Source organism: Leptodactylus fuscus, chromosome 5 (genome assembly GCF_031893055.1).
Source record: "Leptodactylus fuscus isolate aLepFus1 chromosome 5, aLepFus1.hap2, whole genome shotgun sequence".
NCBI lineage: Eukaryota > Metazoa > Chordata > Amphibia > Anura > Leptodactylidae > Leptodactylus > Leptodactylus fuscus.
The window spans coordinates 98,059,572-98,078,736 of record NC_134269.1 but is presented as its reverse complement, the minus strand read 5'-3'; the positions used below and the strand labels follow the sequence as shown (position 1 = coordinate 98,078,736).

At 42.0% G+C, this 19,165-nt stretch overlaps 1 protein-coding gene and 2 non-coding genes across 4 annotated transcripts; 2 read left to right on the top strand and 1 right to left on the bottom strand.

Annotated features, from left to right (window-relative positions):
* Positions 1 to 1,417: 1,417 nt before the first annotated feature.
* TRNAP-UGG (transfer RNA proline (anticodon UGG)) lies at positions 1,418 to 1,489 on the bottom strand. Its single transcript has one exon. It is a non-coding gene; the product is annotated as a tRNA-Pro (tRNA).
* Positions 1,490 to 6,945: 5,456 nt separating this feature from the next.
* TRNAP-UGG (transfer RNA proline (anticodon UGG)) lies at positions 6,946 to 7,017 on the top strand. The gene has a single exon. It is a non-coding gene; the product is annotated as a tRNA-Pro (tRNA).
* Positions 7,018 to 11,015: 3,998 nt separating this feature from the next.
* GCC1 (GRIP and coiled-coil domain containing 1) lies at positions 11,016 to 17,133 on the top strand. Of its 2 annotated transcripts, none has more exons than XM_075273780.1 (4): positions 11,016 to 11,102; positions 11,851 to 12,345; positions 13,944 to 14,466; positions 14,912 to 17,133. In XM_075273780.1, the coding sequence occupies exons 2-4, from the start codon at positions 11,873 to 11,875 to the stop codon at positions 16,016 to 16,018; spliced, it is 2,103 nt and encodes a 700-aa protein (XP_075129881.1). In that variant the 5' UTR covers positions 11,016 to 11,102; positions 11,851 to 11,872; the 3' UTR covers positions 16,019 to 17,133. The 2 variants fall into 2 exon arrangements, with proteins under 2 accessions (XP_075129881.1, XP_075129882.1); XM_075273781.1 differs by lacking the exon at positions 11,016 to 11,102 and adding an exon at positions 11,279 to 11,311.
* Positions 17,134 to 19,165: the final 2,032 nt, after the last annotated feature.

Here is a 19,165-nt window from a genome sequence, read left to right as displayed (position 1 = left end):
TACATTTTCAGGTTTCTGTCTTCTGCCGACAGAAGACGGAAACCTGGCAGACCCTGTCTAGCCGTGAGCGTGTTGTGCTCTCTGAGGCGAAATTGTTTTTTTTTAACCGGACACAAAGTCCTGCATGTCTGACTTTGTGTCCGGTTAAAAAAAAAACAGTTTTGTAACAGAGAGCACAAAACGCTCACGGCTGGACTCTTTCCAAACCCATTAAAATGAATGGGTTTGTAAAATGACAGCAGGTTTCCACCTCCTGTCCAGTTTCGGGCAGGAAACCTCCGAAATGGAGACCAGGGCGCAGATATGAACGAGCCCTTAGGCTCCGTTCCCACAGAGTAACGCGTCAGAGTGAGCCGCTTCAAAACAGATCCCATTGACTTCAATGGGGGTGCCGGCTTACGCGCGCTACACATTGAAATCAATGGGAGATTTGTAATAGTGAACATCCTGAGCCCAATACTGCAACAAGAATTTCAACTAAACATACAGAAAATGTTTTGACTACTTATAATTATTGAAGTATCAGATGTGGGGAAAAAAAAGCCAAGGACACAATTCAAATCTCTTCCTAGTGAAAAAAAGTAAACAGCTCCTACTGGACTATCAATTTAACGCCCTTGAACCAGTATGCAAAGTATCAATGCTTCATGATGGAGTCTATTAACCATTGTCTAATAGGCAGAAATTACAGGAGGGGCTCAGATTTCCTATCTTCACTCTGCAGCACTGAAATTTTCTGTATGCATTACAACTATCAACTACAGGGAGTAATGTAAGACAGCAAAGGGTGTGGTACAGGGCACATATTGTGGAGACCAGACTGAGTACTTGCAGTGATCAAAATCTGTTCAGGGGATGGGCAGAACTAGTAAAAATGTTAAGGAGACTGAGGCCGGGGCCCCATGGGACGTAAATGCCACGAACGCTGCGGGAAAAATTGCGGCGTTGTACAGTGCAGGCAAAGTGGATGGGATTCATGAGAATCCCATCCCCACTTTGCGGAAAAGATCGCAGTGCGGACACGCTGCACGACTTTGCAAATCGCAGCATGTCAATTATATACGGAAACGCTGCTGACTTTTCCGTAGATATAATGTTAGGGGAAAGTCCGCAGAGGAAAACTCTGTGAACTTTCTCTTAAAAGCGCTGCGGAAAGAGCCGCAATGCGTTCACGCAGCAGTTCTTCCCACAGCGCTTTTGTGCTGGGGATACGGCCCATGGGGCCTTAGCCTAATAGTGGTTATGTGGAGTAATGAAAGTTGTTGAGGATGTGGACAATTGTCTTTTAAAGGGGGTTGTCCAACCAAACAACCTATCTAAAGTGAATAAGTTGCAGATTAGTAGGAGTCCAACTAGCAATAACATGGGGCTGGTTATGTTCACCATTCCGTGTGAAGCAGTAGACAAACGAAAAATAGGGCTCGTCCGGGATTTGAACCCGGGACCTCTCGCACCCAAAGCGAGAATCATACCCCTAGACCAACGAGCCTTGGCTAAGAAACTTGTGTGATGTAATCACGTGTCTGTACCTGTCATTTAAAAAAAAAACAACCATTTTTAATATGTTAACATTTTTTATTAGTGATATCTTGAGTTTTAACTCCTTAATGACACAGCCCAAAAAGTGCGTTGAGGACATGGCCTCATTTTTCAAAACTGATGTGCTACTTTATATGACAATAACTTTGAGATACTATAATTTACACAAGTGATTTTGATACAGTTTTTTCGTGACACATTGTACTTCATGTTAGTGGTAAACATTGATAAGTATTTTTGTATTTATTTAAACAAAAAATAGGAAATTAAAAAAAAAAAATTGCAATTTTCAAAATGTGAAATGCTCTGCTTATCAGTCACACCACCCAAATACATTAATATATATTATCTACCATATTTCTGCTTTATATTGCCATAATCTTTTAATCGTCCTTTAATTTATTTTGGACATTACGAAGCTTACAAGTGTAACAGTGATTTTCCAGATTTAAAAGAAAATTTCCCAAACTAATTTCTTAGAGACCACTTCAGTTCTGAAGGGGATTATAAAGGCCTATATATTAGAACCCACCCCCAAACTAACCCGTTTTCAAAACTGCACCCCTAAAATAATTCAAAACAGAATTCCGAAGTTTGTTGTCCATTTTAGCATTTCACAGGAATTAAAACAACATGCAGGTGAGATTTACACATTTATTTTCAATAATACATTCACTTAGCCCTAAAAGTAACACATTCACAAAGGGTTATAGGAGAAAATGCATCTCGTTGTTTGTTATGCAATTTCTCCCGAGCACAGAATTACCCCATGTGTGGGTGTTAACTGATGTTTGGGCACACGGCAGCACATGGAAGGTTAGGAGCGACACTTGGCATTTGAAAATAAGATGTTGCTGGAATAGTTTTCAGAAGTCATGTCGCATTTGCAGAGCCTCTAGTGTACCAATACAATGGAAACCCCCCAAATTGACTCTGTTTTGGAAACTAGACCCATCACAAAACATATCAAGGGGTATAGTGAGCATTTTGTTTCACAGATTTTATTAACATTGGGATGTGAAAATGAAAAATTACTTTTTTTTTTCCAATAAACTATCAATGTAGCCCCAAATTTTTCATTTCCACAAATGGATAAAGGAGAAGAAAAAGCACCTCACAGTTTGTTAGGGATCGTTCACACTACCGTCTGTGTCCGTGCCAGATTTTGAGCGGACACTACCTGTCGGACACAGACGTAGTGTGAACGCCCCCTTAAACAATTGCTCCTGAACACAGGAATACCCCATATGTGGTTGTAAACCACTGTATGGGTACATGGCGGGGCTCAGAATGGAAAGAGGGCTATTTGGCTTTTGAAAGGTAGATTTTGCTGGAATAGTTTTCAGGGGCATATTATATCTGCAGAGCCCCTAAAATACTTATAACCGCCGCCAGGACGGTCATCCCACGCCACTGGCGCAGTCCTGTCCCTCCCTCCCTTATGGAATGGCTCCAGGAATTTCTCTTTATCCGTAGAATGGAATATTTGGTTGCGATGGACTCTCCTGACTCCTCTAAGTTCGAAACCCTCTGGCGGCCGTGGGTGGTGTTTCAAGAGACCTCGGAGTTTGCATCCCTTTTTAGTTGAGCCCTGGGAAGGCCAGAGCGTATCCTTTTTTGTCTTGCCTCCTCAGTGATCTCTTTCCTCTCCCCCTTGTCTCCTGTCAGTTGTGTCCTTTCCTCCCTGTTTCTTATGTCTGGTCTTTGTTGTCTGTCTCCCCCCTCCGGTTCGCCAGGGGTTGTTACCCTGCTTCTGTTAAACTGTTATTTTGGTTCCCAATATCTGTTTTTGTAGTGAGGGGGCCTTCCCCCTGGTACTTTCCCTATTTCTGGCCCTGCGTGGCTGCCAAGCGGGACCTTGGGCGCTTGGCCCTTTTTCTTTGTGTGATATTCTTGTTTTGTTTTTGACAAAAAATTTAATAAAAGTTGATTACACCTAAAATACTTATAACCCCCCCCCCACCTTCCCAAATGACTCCATTTTAGAAACTACACCCTTCAAGGAAATTCTCAAGGGATATTATCATTTTGAGTCCAAGAGTGCTTCCCAAAAATTAATGAACAAAGTGAAATTTGAAATGTTTATAAAAATATTACATTTCAGTGTCCAATATGTTGTGCCCACTTTGTGTCATCAGAAGCACACACTCCTAAAACTATTAAGTGGGCTATCCCAGGTACAAAAAAGTTGTATAAATGGGTGTAAATTGCTGCTTAGGGACACAATAGTACTCAAAAGGGAATGAGCACTGCGCTTTTTAACTTTTGGAGTATAGATATAGAGGGGCATTCTGGACATCATGCTGTTTTTGCAGAACCCTGAAGGTGCCAATAAACTGGAATTCCCCAATAAGTGAACCTTTTTTTTGTAGGGACAATTTTAGGGTCTCTGACATGACATGGCGTCCAAAAAACAAGAATCTAAATCTGCCCTCCCAAAGCACATACTGGTCCTTCATATCTGCACCCTCCTGTGCGACCAAACAACAGTTTATACCCACAAGTATGACACTGCTGTACCTAGGATGACATAAATAACAATGCCATATGTGGGTATAACTGCTATTTGGGCAAAGAAGAGAAGGAGCGCTTTTTTTGTTTTTTGAAGCACAGTTTGTTTTTTACATCATGCCACTTTTGCAGAGCCACTGAATTGCTAGTACAGTGGAATCCACAGATATGTGACCCCAGTTTGTAAACTACACCCCTGTAGGGATTTATCAAGTGGGGTTAAGAAGCATTTTTCAACCCTTGAGTGCTGCCTTAATTAAATTTCCTGAAATGAATGTGCAGCTGAAAATGAATATTGCAATTTTTCCATAGATACACCATGTCGGTGCCCAATATTTTGTGTCAGCAGAGACACACACTTCAAAACTGTTAGGGTGCTTTCACACGGAGTTAACGCTCCGCTCATTCTGACACGTAAACAAGTTCAGAGTGAGTTGTGTAAAACAATCCCATTGACTTCAATGGGTGCGGTCTTACGTGCGCTACCCATTTAAGTCAATGGGAGGCTTTTTTACCTATTGCTTTCAATGTGATACGCGCTTGTCAGAATGAGCAGAGTGTTAACTCTGTGTGAAAGCACCCTTAAGCAGGTATCCCGGGCAAACAGCTTTTGGAGCATTTGTCACCAATACAAGCCGAGCACAACATATTACGCACTGAACTGACATAGCTCTGGAAAAAATGTTATTTTCTCCTATCACCATCATCTGTGTATTTATTTCATGAAAATAAATTATAGAAACACTTGAGGGTTAAAAATGTTCACTGTACCCCTGGATAAATTCCTTCCGAGGTATAGTTTCCAGAATGGGGGGTCACGTGTCAGGTGATTCCACTTTACTGGCATTTCAGGAACTCTGCAAAAGTGTCATGGTGTCCAAAAACAAATCTGAGCTCCAAAACCAAAATAGTGCTCATTCCTTTCTAGACTGGTTGTGTGCCCAAACAGCAGTTTATACCCACATATGATTTTTTAAGCCAGCAGAGTAGAGAAACATCTGCATTCCAATGAAATCAATGGGAGGCAGATTTTTTACAGTGAAGTCAGCTACAAAAAAAGTTCAGGCACATGAGTTTACCCTGAAGGGGCATTATACTGTGTGGGAGCACCAATGGTTAGGTGCATCTTGCACCATACATTATTATATATTGTTGTTCTTATCCAGGACCATTCCTACTTCATGTAACTGTTATTGGCCATCTGTTTTCTACCTATTACTGGCTAGTTGGTACTATGTAGTTTTGTCTACCCCCACTTGCTTATAGCAACAGAATTGTATTATGTAATTGTCTCTCATATATGTCATGTGATTCTACTGTTTTAGTTATTAATAAAATTTATTATGTTTTATTAATCAGTTGTGTGGTAGTTTTGTACTGTTCTACCGATCCTGAGCAACAACAGGTTTGCTTCCATTGGAGATTCTGTTGCAGAAACTGCTGAAAATCGGTGGAAAAAAAGTCCTGCACAGAGGACTTTTCTCTCTGCTGGTTTCAGTTTTGAAATAGGGGACACTCGACGGACCCCATTATAGTCTAAAACAATAGTTTGTCTCTGTTCAGGTCCCCAGTAGACCCTAACGATAGAGAGTCTTGCGCACTTGTGAACCTAGACAACTGTGCTATTTAAGCTCTGTAATGTTAGAAGGGCAGTATCAAGCACTGGGAATGATGAGGCTGTCACTATACAGCAGGGGTAGGGAACGTACGGCTCTCCAGCTGTTGCAAAACTACGACTCCCAGCATGCATACTTGCTCTGCTGTTCTTGGAACTGACATGGAAGTGAGCGGAGCATGTTAGGAGTTGTAGTTTCACAGCAGCTGGAGAGCCAAAGGTTCCCTACCCCTGCTATACAGTGTCCTTTTATGAACAGATCCATAGTACCTGGACATACAAGGTTACTCTCTGATAAAGGCATCATGTTCTGTGGGGGGAGGGGGGTATGAACTGTCAGGGTCTGAGGTTGCTAGGTGGGGTGGTATAGACACACAAGTCCAGATTTTTAGTCCAAAAAGGTAGCGTTTTATTTTTACTCCACAAGAAACAGTACACCAACAAAAACAAAACAAAAAAAACAATACAAAATAAATACCTGCCCGGCTAGGGTCTGACTAAACACATCTATAGGTTACCTCACCTATAATAGCAGATTCAATAGCACAATTGAATGGTACAAGACACAGCTCCTACAGTGTGACCTTCCAGCTGGCCCTGCAGTCCAGCTCTGTCCAAAGTCTTGCTGCTGGAGCTGACCTTTTAAACCTCACTGATGAGGACAATCCAGAGCAGCTGACACGCTGCAGAAACATATACAATGTGTGGACTAGAGGGGGTGTGGAATGACAGGTCCCACTGCCAATCCTACCTGCTATTCCTAAAAAATCCAGCCCAATACTGAGCATGTAACAAAATTCTCAGCAGACAAAAGCTGTCTACTGAGAACAAGTCATTCCTGGACTTTCTCTCATCTTGCCCACTTGAGTAGTCTGGGCGACATGTACACCCCCTCCATTATTTTGCCGGCCATCGGCTTATAGAACATAGGAGGGTTAGTAACTGCAGAAGTGTTTAGATTTGGAAATTTGCAATTTAGGGAAAACTGTACCTTGGTCACAGCTGACCAGGGGCCTCAGTTCCCATAGCCATTGTGGGCATTGTATACAGTGGAAAACTGGCGGATATGTTGGCCGCTCAGCTCCTGATTGGCCACCATATTTAAATACCCGACATCCTGTGTATTATTACTGCGGATGTCAGGAAAGGGTTAATGAAAGAGCCTGGAATGCAAAACACCAAGAATAGGACCCGTCTTGTATTGCATCCAGGATCGCAACTGCTTGCATGGGTTTGTGTAGTGCCTGTTAGAAAACTGACCAAAACAAATTCTCTAACATGGCTCATTGGTCTAGGGGTATGATTCTCGCTTTGGGTGCGAGAGGTCCCGGGTTCAAATCCCGGAAGAGCCCAATTATTTTTAATTTGACCACATTTGCCAAGCTGGTGTTATTTACTTTTAGAGCGCGATAATTTCCATGGTGCTTTACATTTGAAGAGACTTTACAGACAAAAATACACAAATAGTACAATAGACTAACTTAGTGACCAAATGATACAATGGTATAGAGGACCCTGCCTCTAAAGGCTTACATTCTATATAGAATGGAGGGTTATGCTAGGTTCACAATAGTTTTGGTGCATCCATTGTTCTGGTCTGTCAAAGGACCAGAACAATGGACAGGTGGACCACTAGAATGGCGGTGACTATAATAGGGTCCGTCAGTTTAGAATTAAAACCAGCAGACAAAAAAAAGCTGTGCATGCAGGACTTTTTCATCTGACAGTTTCTGTTGCAGTTGTGAACATAGCCTTAGAAAATGCGTTCTGCATTCTCTCAAAACCGCATCCAATCTAAATGAGGATTAGCTATATCCCATGGCCAGATTGGCTCTGTTTTCAGAAAACTCCCCACAAACCAACACTCCTACCAAGCAGCTGTTCTCAGCAACTCATACACAGAGAATGGAGCAGGAAGCAGACAGTGCTGTTCTCTGTCTAGTGGTCAGACATGGCAGTGCAGATCAGCTCCCATTCATTTGACCTAAGCTGCAGTAACTCAATTCTGCCACCACACAGAGAACAGCGCTGTCTGCTTCCTGCTCCATTTTCTGTGTATCAGTTGCTGAGACTAAATAATTTATGGGGTACAAGGTGTCAGACCCCAACAGATATAGTATTGATGATCTATTCTTAAGCATGGTTATTAATATTTCAAGCCTGGAAAAAAAATGTTCACTTTCACAGACAATGGTAGGCACTTTTAAGAGAAAACACCTGTTTGTATTGGGTCCCTGACCTAATTGGGAGACCTTTTTACATTCATGTACCCTGTTAGGATATAGTGACAGAAATAACAGCTCTTATAAAAGGCAGACACTCCCATTTAATGACTAAATTATATTATAGAATCTTTGTTTTGATGACTATTGGTCTCAAATTGGCCAATCCCTTAAATTTCATGTGTTGGACTCTAGTGCTTGATTTTTAGCAGACATAAAGGTTTTTTGCATGCAGATTTTGAGGTGGAATACGCCTCTAAAACGCCTCCCAACTCTCCCATTGATTTGAATGAGAGCCAGATTTTTTTCTTCTAGCTGATTCTTCAGCAACAAAGTTCTATCAAGCTAATATAAGACAATACACAAGAATATACGCAAACTTACGAGGTGAACCCAATGTGAGATAGCTGGCACCCCAAAGTATACAGGAAAATCACAGATGATGACAACCCAAGCAGATCCCACCTTAAAAACTCCACTGAAGTGAATGAGGCGCAGTAAACAAAACGCTAGTGATTATTTTTACTGGGTGTTTTTTGCAAAAACCACTAGTGTGGTGTTTTTTTGTTTTTTTTTTTTGGGGGGGGGGTTGCCTCATTAATTTTAATGCCTTTGTGAGGCAGAATCTGCATAAAGATAGATCGTGAAGGATTTTTCCTCTACCTGAAAAAAATCAACAAAAGGAAAAAAATGTGCCCGATTCCCAATAAAATGGGAGATTTTGGAGGCATTTTTGAGGCAGATTCCATCTGAAATATTTGCCAGCAAAAAATTCAGTTTGAACTCACTCTAAGGGTGCATTCACACTACGGAACGCCAGCGTGTATCACAGCCGTACACGCCGGCGTTACAGCAGGGCTGCCGGACACTTCCCATTCATTTCTATGGGAGCCGGCATGTGAGCGCTCCCCATAGAAATGAATGGAAAAAAGCAGTCCATTCATTTCTATGGGGAGCGCTCGCATGCCGGCTCCCATAGAAATGAATCGGAAGTGTCCGGCAGCCCTGCTGTAACGCCGACGTGTACGGCTGTGATACACGCTGGCATTCCGTAGTGTGAATGCACCCTAAGGTTTCTAAAGTATGACGTCATATATGCCTGGGTTAGGTGTAGGTTACAACCCTAGGATCCTGGTCATTTGCTTTCTGCACCACTGAATACCACCAGCGTTTTTTTTTTGCCCTTATAGACTGGGGCAAACTGACACAACGTTCTGTAGCATATTACCCCAAGCTGTGGTTGCAAAAAAAACCTAAAAAACAAGTTTGGGTTTCTGTTTATGGGGTCTGCTTGGAGACCCCATGAATGGAACCCTAATCTTCTTAAAAAAAAAAAAAAGCGGTTACCTGTAAACTATAATAGGGCCTACCGCGTTTTCACCCATGACTTTTTGCTCCACATATAAGTAGAATGATGAACGGAAAGTCCAAATGGACAACCAGCACAAGTGTGAACCTAGCCTTACCTGTAGAAAAGGTTAAAGGGATCCTATCACTCAGACACGTTTTTTTCTAAGTACCACATTGGAATAGCCTTAAAGGGATTCTACTACTAAAACACATTTTTTTCTAGTTAACACGTCGGAATAGCCTTTAGAAAGGCTATTCGTCTCTTACCTTTGGATGGGCTCTCCGCCACGCCGTTAGTTCAAAATACCGGTTTGTACCAGTATGCTAATGAGTTCTCTCGCAGCGATGGGGGCGTCCCCATTGCAGCTCGAAAACCGACCGCAGCGCCGCCTCTCTGGTCTTCTGTATCCTCCCCTTGCTTCCTCAGCGTCTCTGTCGGACGCCTGCGCAGTACGCTCTGTTCGGCGAAGATTGCCGAACGTACTGCGCATGTGCGAAATTGCAGTGCCCGCACTATGGCTGGGACCGCAATTTTGCGCATGCGCAGTACGTTCGGCAATCTTCGCCGAACAGAGCGTACTGCGCAGGCATCCGACAGAGACTCTGAAGAAGCAAGGGGAGGATACAGAAGACCAGAGAGGCGGCGCTGCGGTCGGTTTTCGAGCTGCAATGGGGACGCCCCCATCGCTGCGAGAGAACTCATTAGCATACCGGTACAAACCGGTATTTTTAACGAACGGCGCGGCGGAGAGCCCATCCAAAGGTAAGAGACGAATAGCCTTTCTAAAGGCTATTCCGACGTGTTAACTAGAAAAAAATGTGTTTTAGTGGTAGAATCCCTTTAAGAATGGCTATTCTTCTCCTACCTTTTGTTGTCCTCTTCACGCCGCCGTTTGCCTACAATCCCGGTTTTTCTCGGTATGTAAATTAGCTCTCTAGAAGTTACAAGCCACTGCAGGAAGAAGACGCTGAAGAGGACGCTGCTGACGAAGATGGAGGTGGCGCTGGAGAGAGATCTCTCGTAGCATTGGGGACGCCCCCAGTGCTGTTTGAGCGCTGGGGCCCGCCCCAGTGCTGCTAGAGAGCTAATTTGCATACTGAGAAAAACCGGAATTGTAGGCGAACGGCGGCGTGGAGAAGACGACAAAAGGTAGGAGACGAATAGCCGTTCTTAAGGCTATTCCGACATGGTACTTAGAAAAAAATCGTGTCTGAGTGTTAGGATCCCTTTAAAGGCATAGCAATGCGTGAAATGCTGTGTACCGAAACCTGAGCTACAGGTCACTTCATGCATGTGGATGAGATTTAATCCTATCCACAATGCAGCTACAGTATACTGCAGAAGCAACAACTTCCTGCAATCCTTGTCTGTGAGGAGTCTGTAGGGAAGATTAACACTGAGAGCTTGCTGCGATTCACCAAAGCCTTCAGAATAGCTTTCCACCATGTATTACCCGGGCACGGTGTAGCCACAAACAAGTAGTGCACCTAGATGATAAATAAGTCGTGTATAAGATATAGATACAGAGAGTGAACCCGAAGACCCCCGGGTGTCACAAGGGAAGACCCTCCCAGCCCTGTGCTATACAACATATCATCTCCTCCATCCTAGCTCGGCCACTAGAGATGAAGGCACTCGTCTATCCGAGGATCACTAGTGACTTTGTACCGACCACTTCCAGCATACAAACACGGCGGTGAGAATACAGGAAGTCAGCAGTCAGACATGTTGGTACACCCTGAAGTGAGGTAACCGGAAGTATCCTATACCGGAGATGGATCCGGGTATGCACGGTTGACCTGCTGAGGAGCAGACACGTCAGTCGCACCTCCCGGGTGCTTACCGTCTTATGGGAGTCTGGGAAGTAAGTACTGGTACCGAATCCACACAACATGGCGACTTCTAGACGCCATGCATGGGAAACGTATCTAATGACAATGGATGGAGTTATTCACCACAACAGAGGGGTCTAGTGACAACTCTTCTGTAAGATCCGTCTGTCTATTCTATCTGCAATACATCTCTATGTACATAGCGTCTGGGCTTACTTGTATTGTCACCAGCAATAATAAGGTATTGTATGTGGATGGCAGGTTATGGGATTTTACTTGCACTTTTCATGTCCTGCTACAATGCTATGGACTCTCTAACTTTTCTATAGAAAGCCTCAGCTACTCTCGCAGCACAATATTTAGTTACTGTTTGCTTACCTGTCTTTTATATTATGCTAGTGACAGAAACCTGTAATGTGGAATTGATTGACGTCTTTAATTCCTCCTGTGTCATTGCCTTCAAAGATGTCTTATCAATTCTAGATGGGTGGCATTCCTGCCAAGATTGCATGACACTGTGTGGCAGTCATTACATTTTCTTAAGGTATTTTTTATTACTTCTGGCACACACGGATCTGTTCAGATCCCATATAATGATAATGCAAGTTTGGTAAGAAAAAAGCAGGTTTTTTTTTTTTGTTTTTTTTTGCAAAATCAGTATTGGAGCCAATAGAAAAGCTTGGTTTTTTCACCCAATTCCAGTTGTAAACAAAAAAATAAAACAACCAGAATCAAATGTCAACCTTCAACTTTATTAATTTATTTCTTATTATTCTGCAGGCTGAGGTGTTGACTAGCTACCATGGAAAAGCTAGGTATGAATTTTGGAGGTGGTCCAAGTAAGAAAGAACTGCAAGAATTAGTGGAGACTCAAAGGAAGCAGCTGCTTCAGTATCAGACTCGGCTAAAAGATGTTGTGAGAGCATACAAGAGTCTCTTAAAAGAAAAAGAGGCTTTAGAGGCCAGCCTTCATGTGCTGTCCACATCCCAGGAGCCTGGAACACTGTCCACAGATGTTGAGGAGCCACATGATGACCAACATTCAACGCACAGTGAAGATAGTGTAGATACAGCAGGAAGCCTACCTAGTGCTAGAGGAGGAGAGACCAGTGAAGATGAAAGACTGGAACCTGCTCAGCATATTGGTGGCATAGAAGAAGCAAGCGGTTCAGAAAGTGGAGTCAGTACAGCCAGTGGAGATGGTGGTCCATCTACTTCAGCGGACACAGACAAAAGGATAGTACAGCTAAAAAACCAGCTTGCCACACTAACCAGGTGACATATCCATTGCAGTCAAAGTGTTTCCATGTTCCCATATTTATTTTGTTATTTAAAAGTATTTTTACCTTCTCCCTTGAGCATCTTTGGAGGAGGGTTTAGAAACATTGGGGGGAATTTTATTAACGCCAACAATTCATAAAAATAATCAGAGATGATCGCGGGCAACACAGTGGCTCAGTGGTTAGCACTGCAGACTTGCAGCGCTGGAGTCCTGGGTTCCAATCCTACCAGGAACAACATCTGCAAGGAGTTTGTATGTTCTCCCCGTGTTTGCGTGGATTTCCTCCCATTCTACAAAGACATTCTGATAGGAAAATAAATGTACATTGTGATCACTATATGGAGCTCACAATCAACAAAAAAAAAAAAAAATCAGAGGTGATCCTCTTATTCATTGTGGTTTAATCTGTCTGTGCACTAAAATCTGAAATCTTTGCCAGCAAGGAGCTGGTTATGCCAGTTTTCTGTGAGGTCGTTGTCCCTCCCTACCCATGACATATACACGTTGTGTTTTTTTTCTTAAACAAAGTGGCAGGGAAACTGAAAAAAATAAAAGTGAAACATTTTTTGTACATAAATAGTGTTCACCAGAAATTGTAACTTTTTTACATCAGAATACTGGCATACATCATTTGATACATTTCTTGATAATTTTAAAATTTTTGTTCATGTTTTTGAAGATAAAATCTGTTTCCCAAAGCTTTTTGTAGAATAAAAGTAAAGTGCTTGGTGAGGTCCATAGGATGTGCCCACTTTGGGATCTGCTACTATTAACAAAATTGAGGGTGTTGAACTCGTATCATCTGGATCACAGCTACTGACAAAAATGAAAAGTGAATGTAGAGGTGTCTATGCATGTGCTGGGTCTTCTTATTCATTCTGTGTGAGCCTTGGAAACAACTGGGCAAGTGTACTTGGTTGTGTCCAAGAATACCATAGAACTGAGAGGTGAGAACCGTACACATACACAGCCAACTAGCCATTCCTTCTCTGCCTGGCTGCAGTCACCAACTTTTCATTCATTTTCCTTTTGGATGCCAGGGCTGCATCAGCATGGGGCTAGGTACACTCCATTTTAGTATACATTAGTATTCCACATAAAACAATAATTGTAGAGCCTGCTTTTAGAACTTTGAATTGTGCTATTCCTTTGTAATTCTGAAACTAAGAATACATTGAATGCTACTCTTCGACTTTTCAGTGAGATATATCCCTACTAAGTCTGTTGTTGTCCAGTTAGTGCTGACAGTAACAGACTGTAGGGACAGTTATTGTTTAACAGCTTCAGCTTTTATAGGACAACATGACACTTTTTGTTGAACTTTTTTTTTTTCCATAAGATCCACTAGGATAGATATACTAATATTTTCAAGTTTTAGGAGGTACAAAGTTAAATTAGACTATCTTAAACTACTCCAAATTTTAGACAGTCTAGTCTAACATTACACCACATATTAGTTTTAAACAAAAAATTCACCAAAACTTCAATATTCTCACTTTCTATGCAATAAAGATAGTACATATGTATTATGCACAAGTATATTTAGTTTTAATATAATTTCTAACTTTTTTTTTTGTTTTGTTTTCCTTAGTGCATTGGCCACGGTTACACAAGAGAAGTCTCGCATGGAAGCCTCTTATCAAGGAGACAAAAGAAAGGCAAAACAGGAGATGGAAGAAACGGCACAAAGAATGGAAGAAGAACATAACAACTTACGAGGGGAGATTCAGGGCCTGCAACTTCAATTAGCAGAAAACAGGGCCAAACTGATTAGTCAACAACATGACCGTGCACAAGAGCAGGCAGACCATGCAGTAATGCTGAAGGAGTTGCAGCGTCTGCTGCAAGGGGAGAGAGACCAGAGGCAAGAGGTAGAGTTACGTCTGGAGGAAGCTAGGCAAGAACTTGCAGGTAGATCTGGACTTGCAGTCAGAACTGAAACAGCAGAAGAACAAAGCAAAAAGCTCCGCAAGGAAATTGAAGAATTGAAGAAGGACCTTCTTGAGGCAAGGAGACAGAGAACAGATCCTGACCCCATGATTCAGAAGCTGCAGGAAGATGTTTGTGCAGTGAAAAAAGATCTGGAAGCGCAGCTACAAGAGGAGAGACGTAAGGTATGTTCCTATGGAACAAGTGTGTCCACATTGGTTAAATGGAAAGGAAGAGATCTGATAGGAACCTGTGGGCAACACTGATACCAGAAAGTTGCATAACTTCTAACTTGACCAGGATTAAACAAATTATTCAAAACTAAAAATTATTGACCTCTCATTGATACTGATGGGAGCCTGACTCCCCTGCCTCTGCACTGTTCAGCTGTTCTCTGCACAGTGTACTGAGCTGGTAGCAGACAACTCCATGGACAGTATAGTGGTCCCACTGCACTATAGCTAAGCTTCCATTCAGATGAAAACTGAACTGTAGTAACACAGCTTGGCCACTGCACAGTGTACAGTTTGTCAGCTTCCAGCTCTGTACACTGTGCACTGATCTTGTGTAGGAAAAGAGTATATAAAGTTTTCTATAATCAAATTGTCTTATGTTTATAATTTGTTTCAGAGACTGGAAGAGGATCAGCTTAATCAGCAAAGACTCCTTCAGGAGGAGGAAAGGATACGTTGTCTTGAGTCCCAGGTTTCTGAGCTATCTGAGCTCTTAGGAGCAGCTGAAACATCCAAACAGAGAGACCAAGTTACTATTCGTAAACTGCGAGAACGCCTTATGCAGATAGAAACTGAGAACAAAACCATTGCTATCTCAATGCATCCTCCACCTGAAACCCTTGTCACCAAATCTTCTGTGGGTGAGGACATTGAGGATAATCCAGAGCAGCGTGGATCAGCACTCTTTTACCAGCAGGAGCTTCAGCAGGTAAAAGAGGAGTTTGAGCGTTACAAAGCACGAGCTCAGGGAGTGCTGAGAACCAAAGGGGCACGTGAAGGAGAACTAGAAGCTGGCAAACAGAAATTGGCAGAGTTGAAAGAAAAGTACCTTACCCTGAGAATGTCTTCAGAGGAGGCGGAGCATAAACACAAAGAAGAAATAGAAGGCGCTCGCAAAGAACTCATGTTGTTGGCTCAAACTCACAGACAGGAGCTTGAACAAGTGCGGAAAGAAAGTCGTGAGAATATGGCACGAATGGAGGAAGAGTTAAGACAACACAGAGAACGCGTTATGGCTGTGTTGAATGAGAAGGAGCAAGAACTGGAAAGGTTAAGAGAAAGCAAGATTCCAGTTAGCATATGTCCACCTTCACCAGACCCCTTAGACAATGGTTTAGAGCTTCCGCAAAACAATTCCTCTGCTTTCCTTGTATATGTAGATCAGTTGTCTCGCAAAGAAGCAGAAATTGGGAACCTGCGTCGCAAAAAGCATGAACTTGAGGCAGAATTGCAAAGCATGCAGGAACGGTTAGCAGAGAAAAATGAGGAAACTCATACTTTACACGAGCAGGTTAATAAGGCTATGCGAGACAAAAGCAGGGAGGGGGCAAACTTGGAATATCTAAAAAATGTTTTGTTGGGGTTTTTGACTCTTTCAGATCCACTTGGTAGACAACATACATTAAGCGCCCTTTTGACAGTCCTTCATTTCTCCCCAGAGGAAAAAAAAGCAGCCCTTAGAGCACAGGATGGGAGTAGGTGGTGGGCAGGAAGTAAGAGGTGATGGAAAGTCTAACACAAAGGAAAAGTGTTAAGCATTTTTGTCATTGATTGCACGTATAACAAGTGACTGTGTCATATTGTGAGCTATTTTGTATTATATCTTGGGACCAGTAATACAAGCTGACAAAAACGAAAATACCAGGTAAACATGGAAAAAGTGGAAAAGGTTTTTATTGTAATCTAACGCTATTAAATGTGTAAATTATATCCTGCAAGAAGTCACCAGATTGTATAAATGCTATGTTCTGGGTTTGTATACTGCTGGGCCATACTGTCTTCTCTATTTTACATCATAGCCCTGTTACAGTGCACTATTGTACCTGATGCTGTGCAGTAGGGAAGAACAGTATACTTTATGACTTTGGCTCTTTGGACAGAAATCTCTTGCGCAACTACAATTTTATTTATTTTGCATTTTGCTTGTACACTATGTTGGAGCTTTGTGATTATCCCCAGAGTTTTAGCAAAAAAATGGAACAGGGGATTGCCTACAAAGAATATTGTTTATAGTTAGATCCAGCTCATAGTTAATAAAAACAAAAAAAATTACCCCTGGATATTCCAGGAATAATTTTAGAATAGCACAACCTTCTATTCTATGAATAACATTTATGTGTCCACCATAGTAAATACACACTATGTTGGCTCACTCTTGGATCTCTATCTGCAACACCAAGTATGTAGAGGGATGTGTTGAGCTAGCTACTTCTTAAAGGCAGTCTATCGCCTCCACCAGCCACTTCAAACCACTGTAGACCCTGTGAATACAATTCAAACCATACATTTGTAATGTTTCTGAGCCCCAGGTATGTGTCTAGAGATATTCTCTATGTAAATGAGGCTCACAGATCACAGGTGGCAATGACTGCAAGCACCACCACATTGATAAACATTCCCATCCTGTGCAGTAGGCTTGCACCACAGTATCCTCTTACTTACTAGATCAGCTTTCACTGCCCAGGAGGAGCATGCTAAAATCCAGGATAAGATTGTATTCCTGTGGTTCCGTGTAGCCTGTTATTGCTATACTCACTGTTTTTGTTTTTATTTTTTTTCTGTGTATATGTATTTTGTGTACAGAAAATGAAAAATAAATGTTTAACATTTTCAATAGAATCGATTTGGTTTATATAACAAAAAAATGCTTTACCACACGAAGGATTCCTCTGCATACTCACTGAAGAAGAGATAAGCATGACTTGAGCATGCATGTCCTTGTGATATTTACTGAGGTAGACAGCATAATGGCTAGTCGGAGAAACATCAGGTGGCTATTCTAACTTTATTCCTGGAGTATCTGGGAATATATGTATTTTTGTAAATGTACATACAAAAAACGTTTCTAGATATGGGCTGTGTATATATATATATATATATATATATATATATATATATATATATTTAATTCTGTATTAAAAAAAAAAAAAAAGTGGATAAATGTGATATATAACACAGGTGTCAAACACAAGGCCTGCAGGCCGAATCTGGCACTTGTTTTTGAGCTGTCATGGGCTTCAGGTAATATTATAATAATAAAGATGGCAGCCACCAGCATAGCACAGTGGTGGCAGATCCTACCTTCCTGTGAGCCCCTTCCACCCCATCCTGGTGACAGGCGGCCGCGGGAACCAATGAAATTGCAGCTTGTTCCTGCAAGCGTCAGGACATACTGACACTGTGCGTGGGGGCGGGATCCTGCAGGGAAGAGTTAACCCAGACCAGTAGTGTGCTGCAAGGTGGCAGGTAAGTACTCAGACAGACACACACTGAATTTTACTCCCAAATCTTTCAACTTCCCTAATGCAAACTACAACCCCCAGCAGCTGCAGATCCTCTGCATCTGTTGAGAGGTGTAGCTTTCCCTAGCCAGTCAGTGTATTGTTATGCTGGTGTCTGCTCAAAGGCTAAACTGTGTGTGCAAAACTCAAAAAAGTCACAATGTTTTCCCATAAATTTTCACTTGCGCAAATAACTTGTTACTTTTTTTTAATGGCTTTTATGCCAGGCTTTTTTTTAGTATATAAGTTGTGATAAATCAACCCCATAGTATTTACAGATAGGATGCATGAACTTAAAAAAACATCATGCATCTTATAGAACGCCATGCATTCTGTTTGTACAGTGTAAATACTATGGAGCTGATGTAAAAAGGACCTTTCATGTCCTTATGCGTATGCGGTTTTATATACTGATAGAAAGCTGACAGTGCACTGAATTTAGCGCACTGTCGGCTTTCCTAGTATATGCCCCAGGGCAGTAGATATTGGTGCTGTTATTTTTAGCCCTAATATCTCCCCATGTCTAAAATAATCTTGACCTTTCAAGGTACCCCGTGAGGCTGTAGTGGCCCCCGGTGAAAATGAGTTTGACATCCCTGATATATAATATATGAAACCCAGGGAGGGGGGGCAACAATCAGCTCCCCAGGGTAGGAACATGGAAATATATGGAAAAAAGGGAAGGGCGGACATTTTACAAGGAAGCTAATGGAGGGAAAAGTCAAGGAAAGGGAGGGGGGCAGGTTACAGAGACTTGAGACTACACACTCAAATGACTTGTATTCAGCTGAGTCTCTGAATTGGAGCCAATAATGCCAGGTATGAGCAAACCTCTTACCTGTGTGTGAGTTGGATTTCCTAGGCTGGATTTAAGTATTATATACACAGCAAGTTTTGGGGATAAAACCTTTAAGTTCTGATCTACTATGACTTTAGTTTGGCAACTTAAATAGTGAATTTAAGAGCTTTGCAATACTTAACCCCACACAAGTAAATTGGATAGGGAGACACACAAAAGTGGTGCTTTGCTAGAAGCTCATAGTGTATTACATAACTGTTTAATAGAATTGAATGGGTGCAAGGAGGACTGTATTCTCCACTGGTTTCAGTATAGAACCAGCAGTCTCGAATGTTAGTGTGAACCTAGCCTAATTGCTACACTTGTCTGTGGATTTGCTAAAATAAGGCTCATAAGAAAAGTATTAACTCTTCTGCATCTTAAATGTGCCCCAATGTGTAGCCTTAACGTTATACAACTCCTATTCCATCATCAAAGTTAATTTGCGCCACTTCATAGCAAGAGGTGTTCTCAAGCTAAAGTTGGACATTCGCCTTGGTCCGAGCGTTTCTTTTTGCAATACTATGAATTA

Excerpts from the sequence above, each read along its gene's own strand:
- GCC1 (XM_075273780.1), top strand. The coding sequence starts at position 11,873 with ATGGAAAAGCTAGGTATGAATTTTGGAGGTGGTCCAAGTAAGAAAGAA. Across the intron at positions 12,346-13,943 it reads CAGCTTGCCACACTAACCAG|TGCATTGGCCACGGTTACAC; the intron begins GTGACATATCCA and ends TGTTTTCCTTAG. Across the intron at positions 14,467-14,911 it reads TACAAGAGGAGAGACGTAAG|AGACTGGAAGAGGATCAGCT; the intron begins GTATGTTCCTAT and ends AATTTGTTTCAG.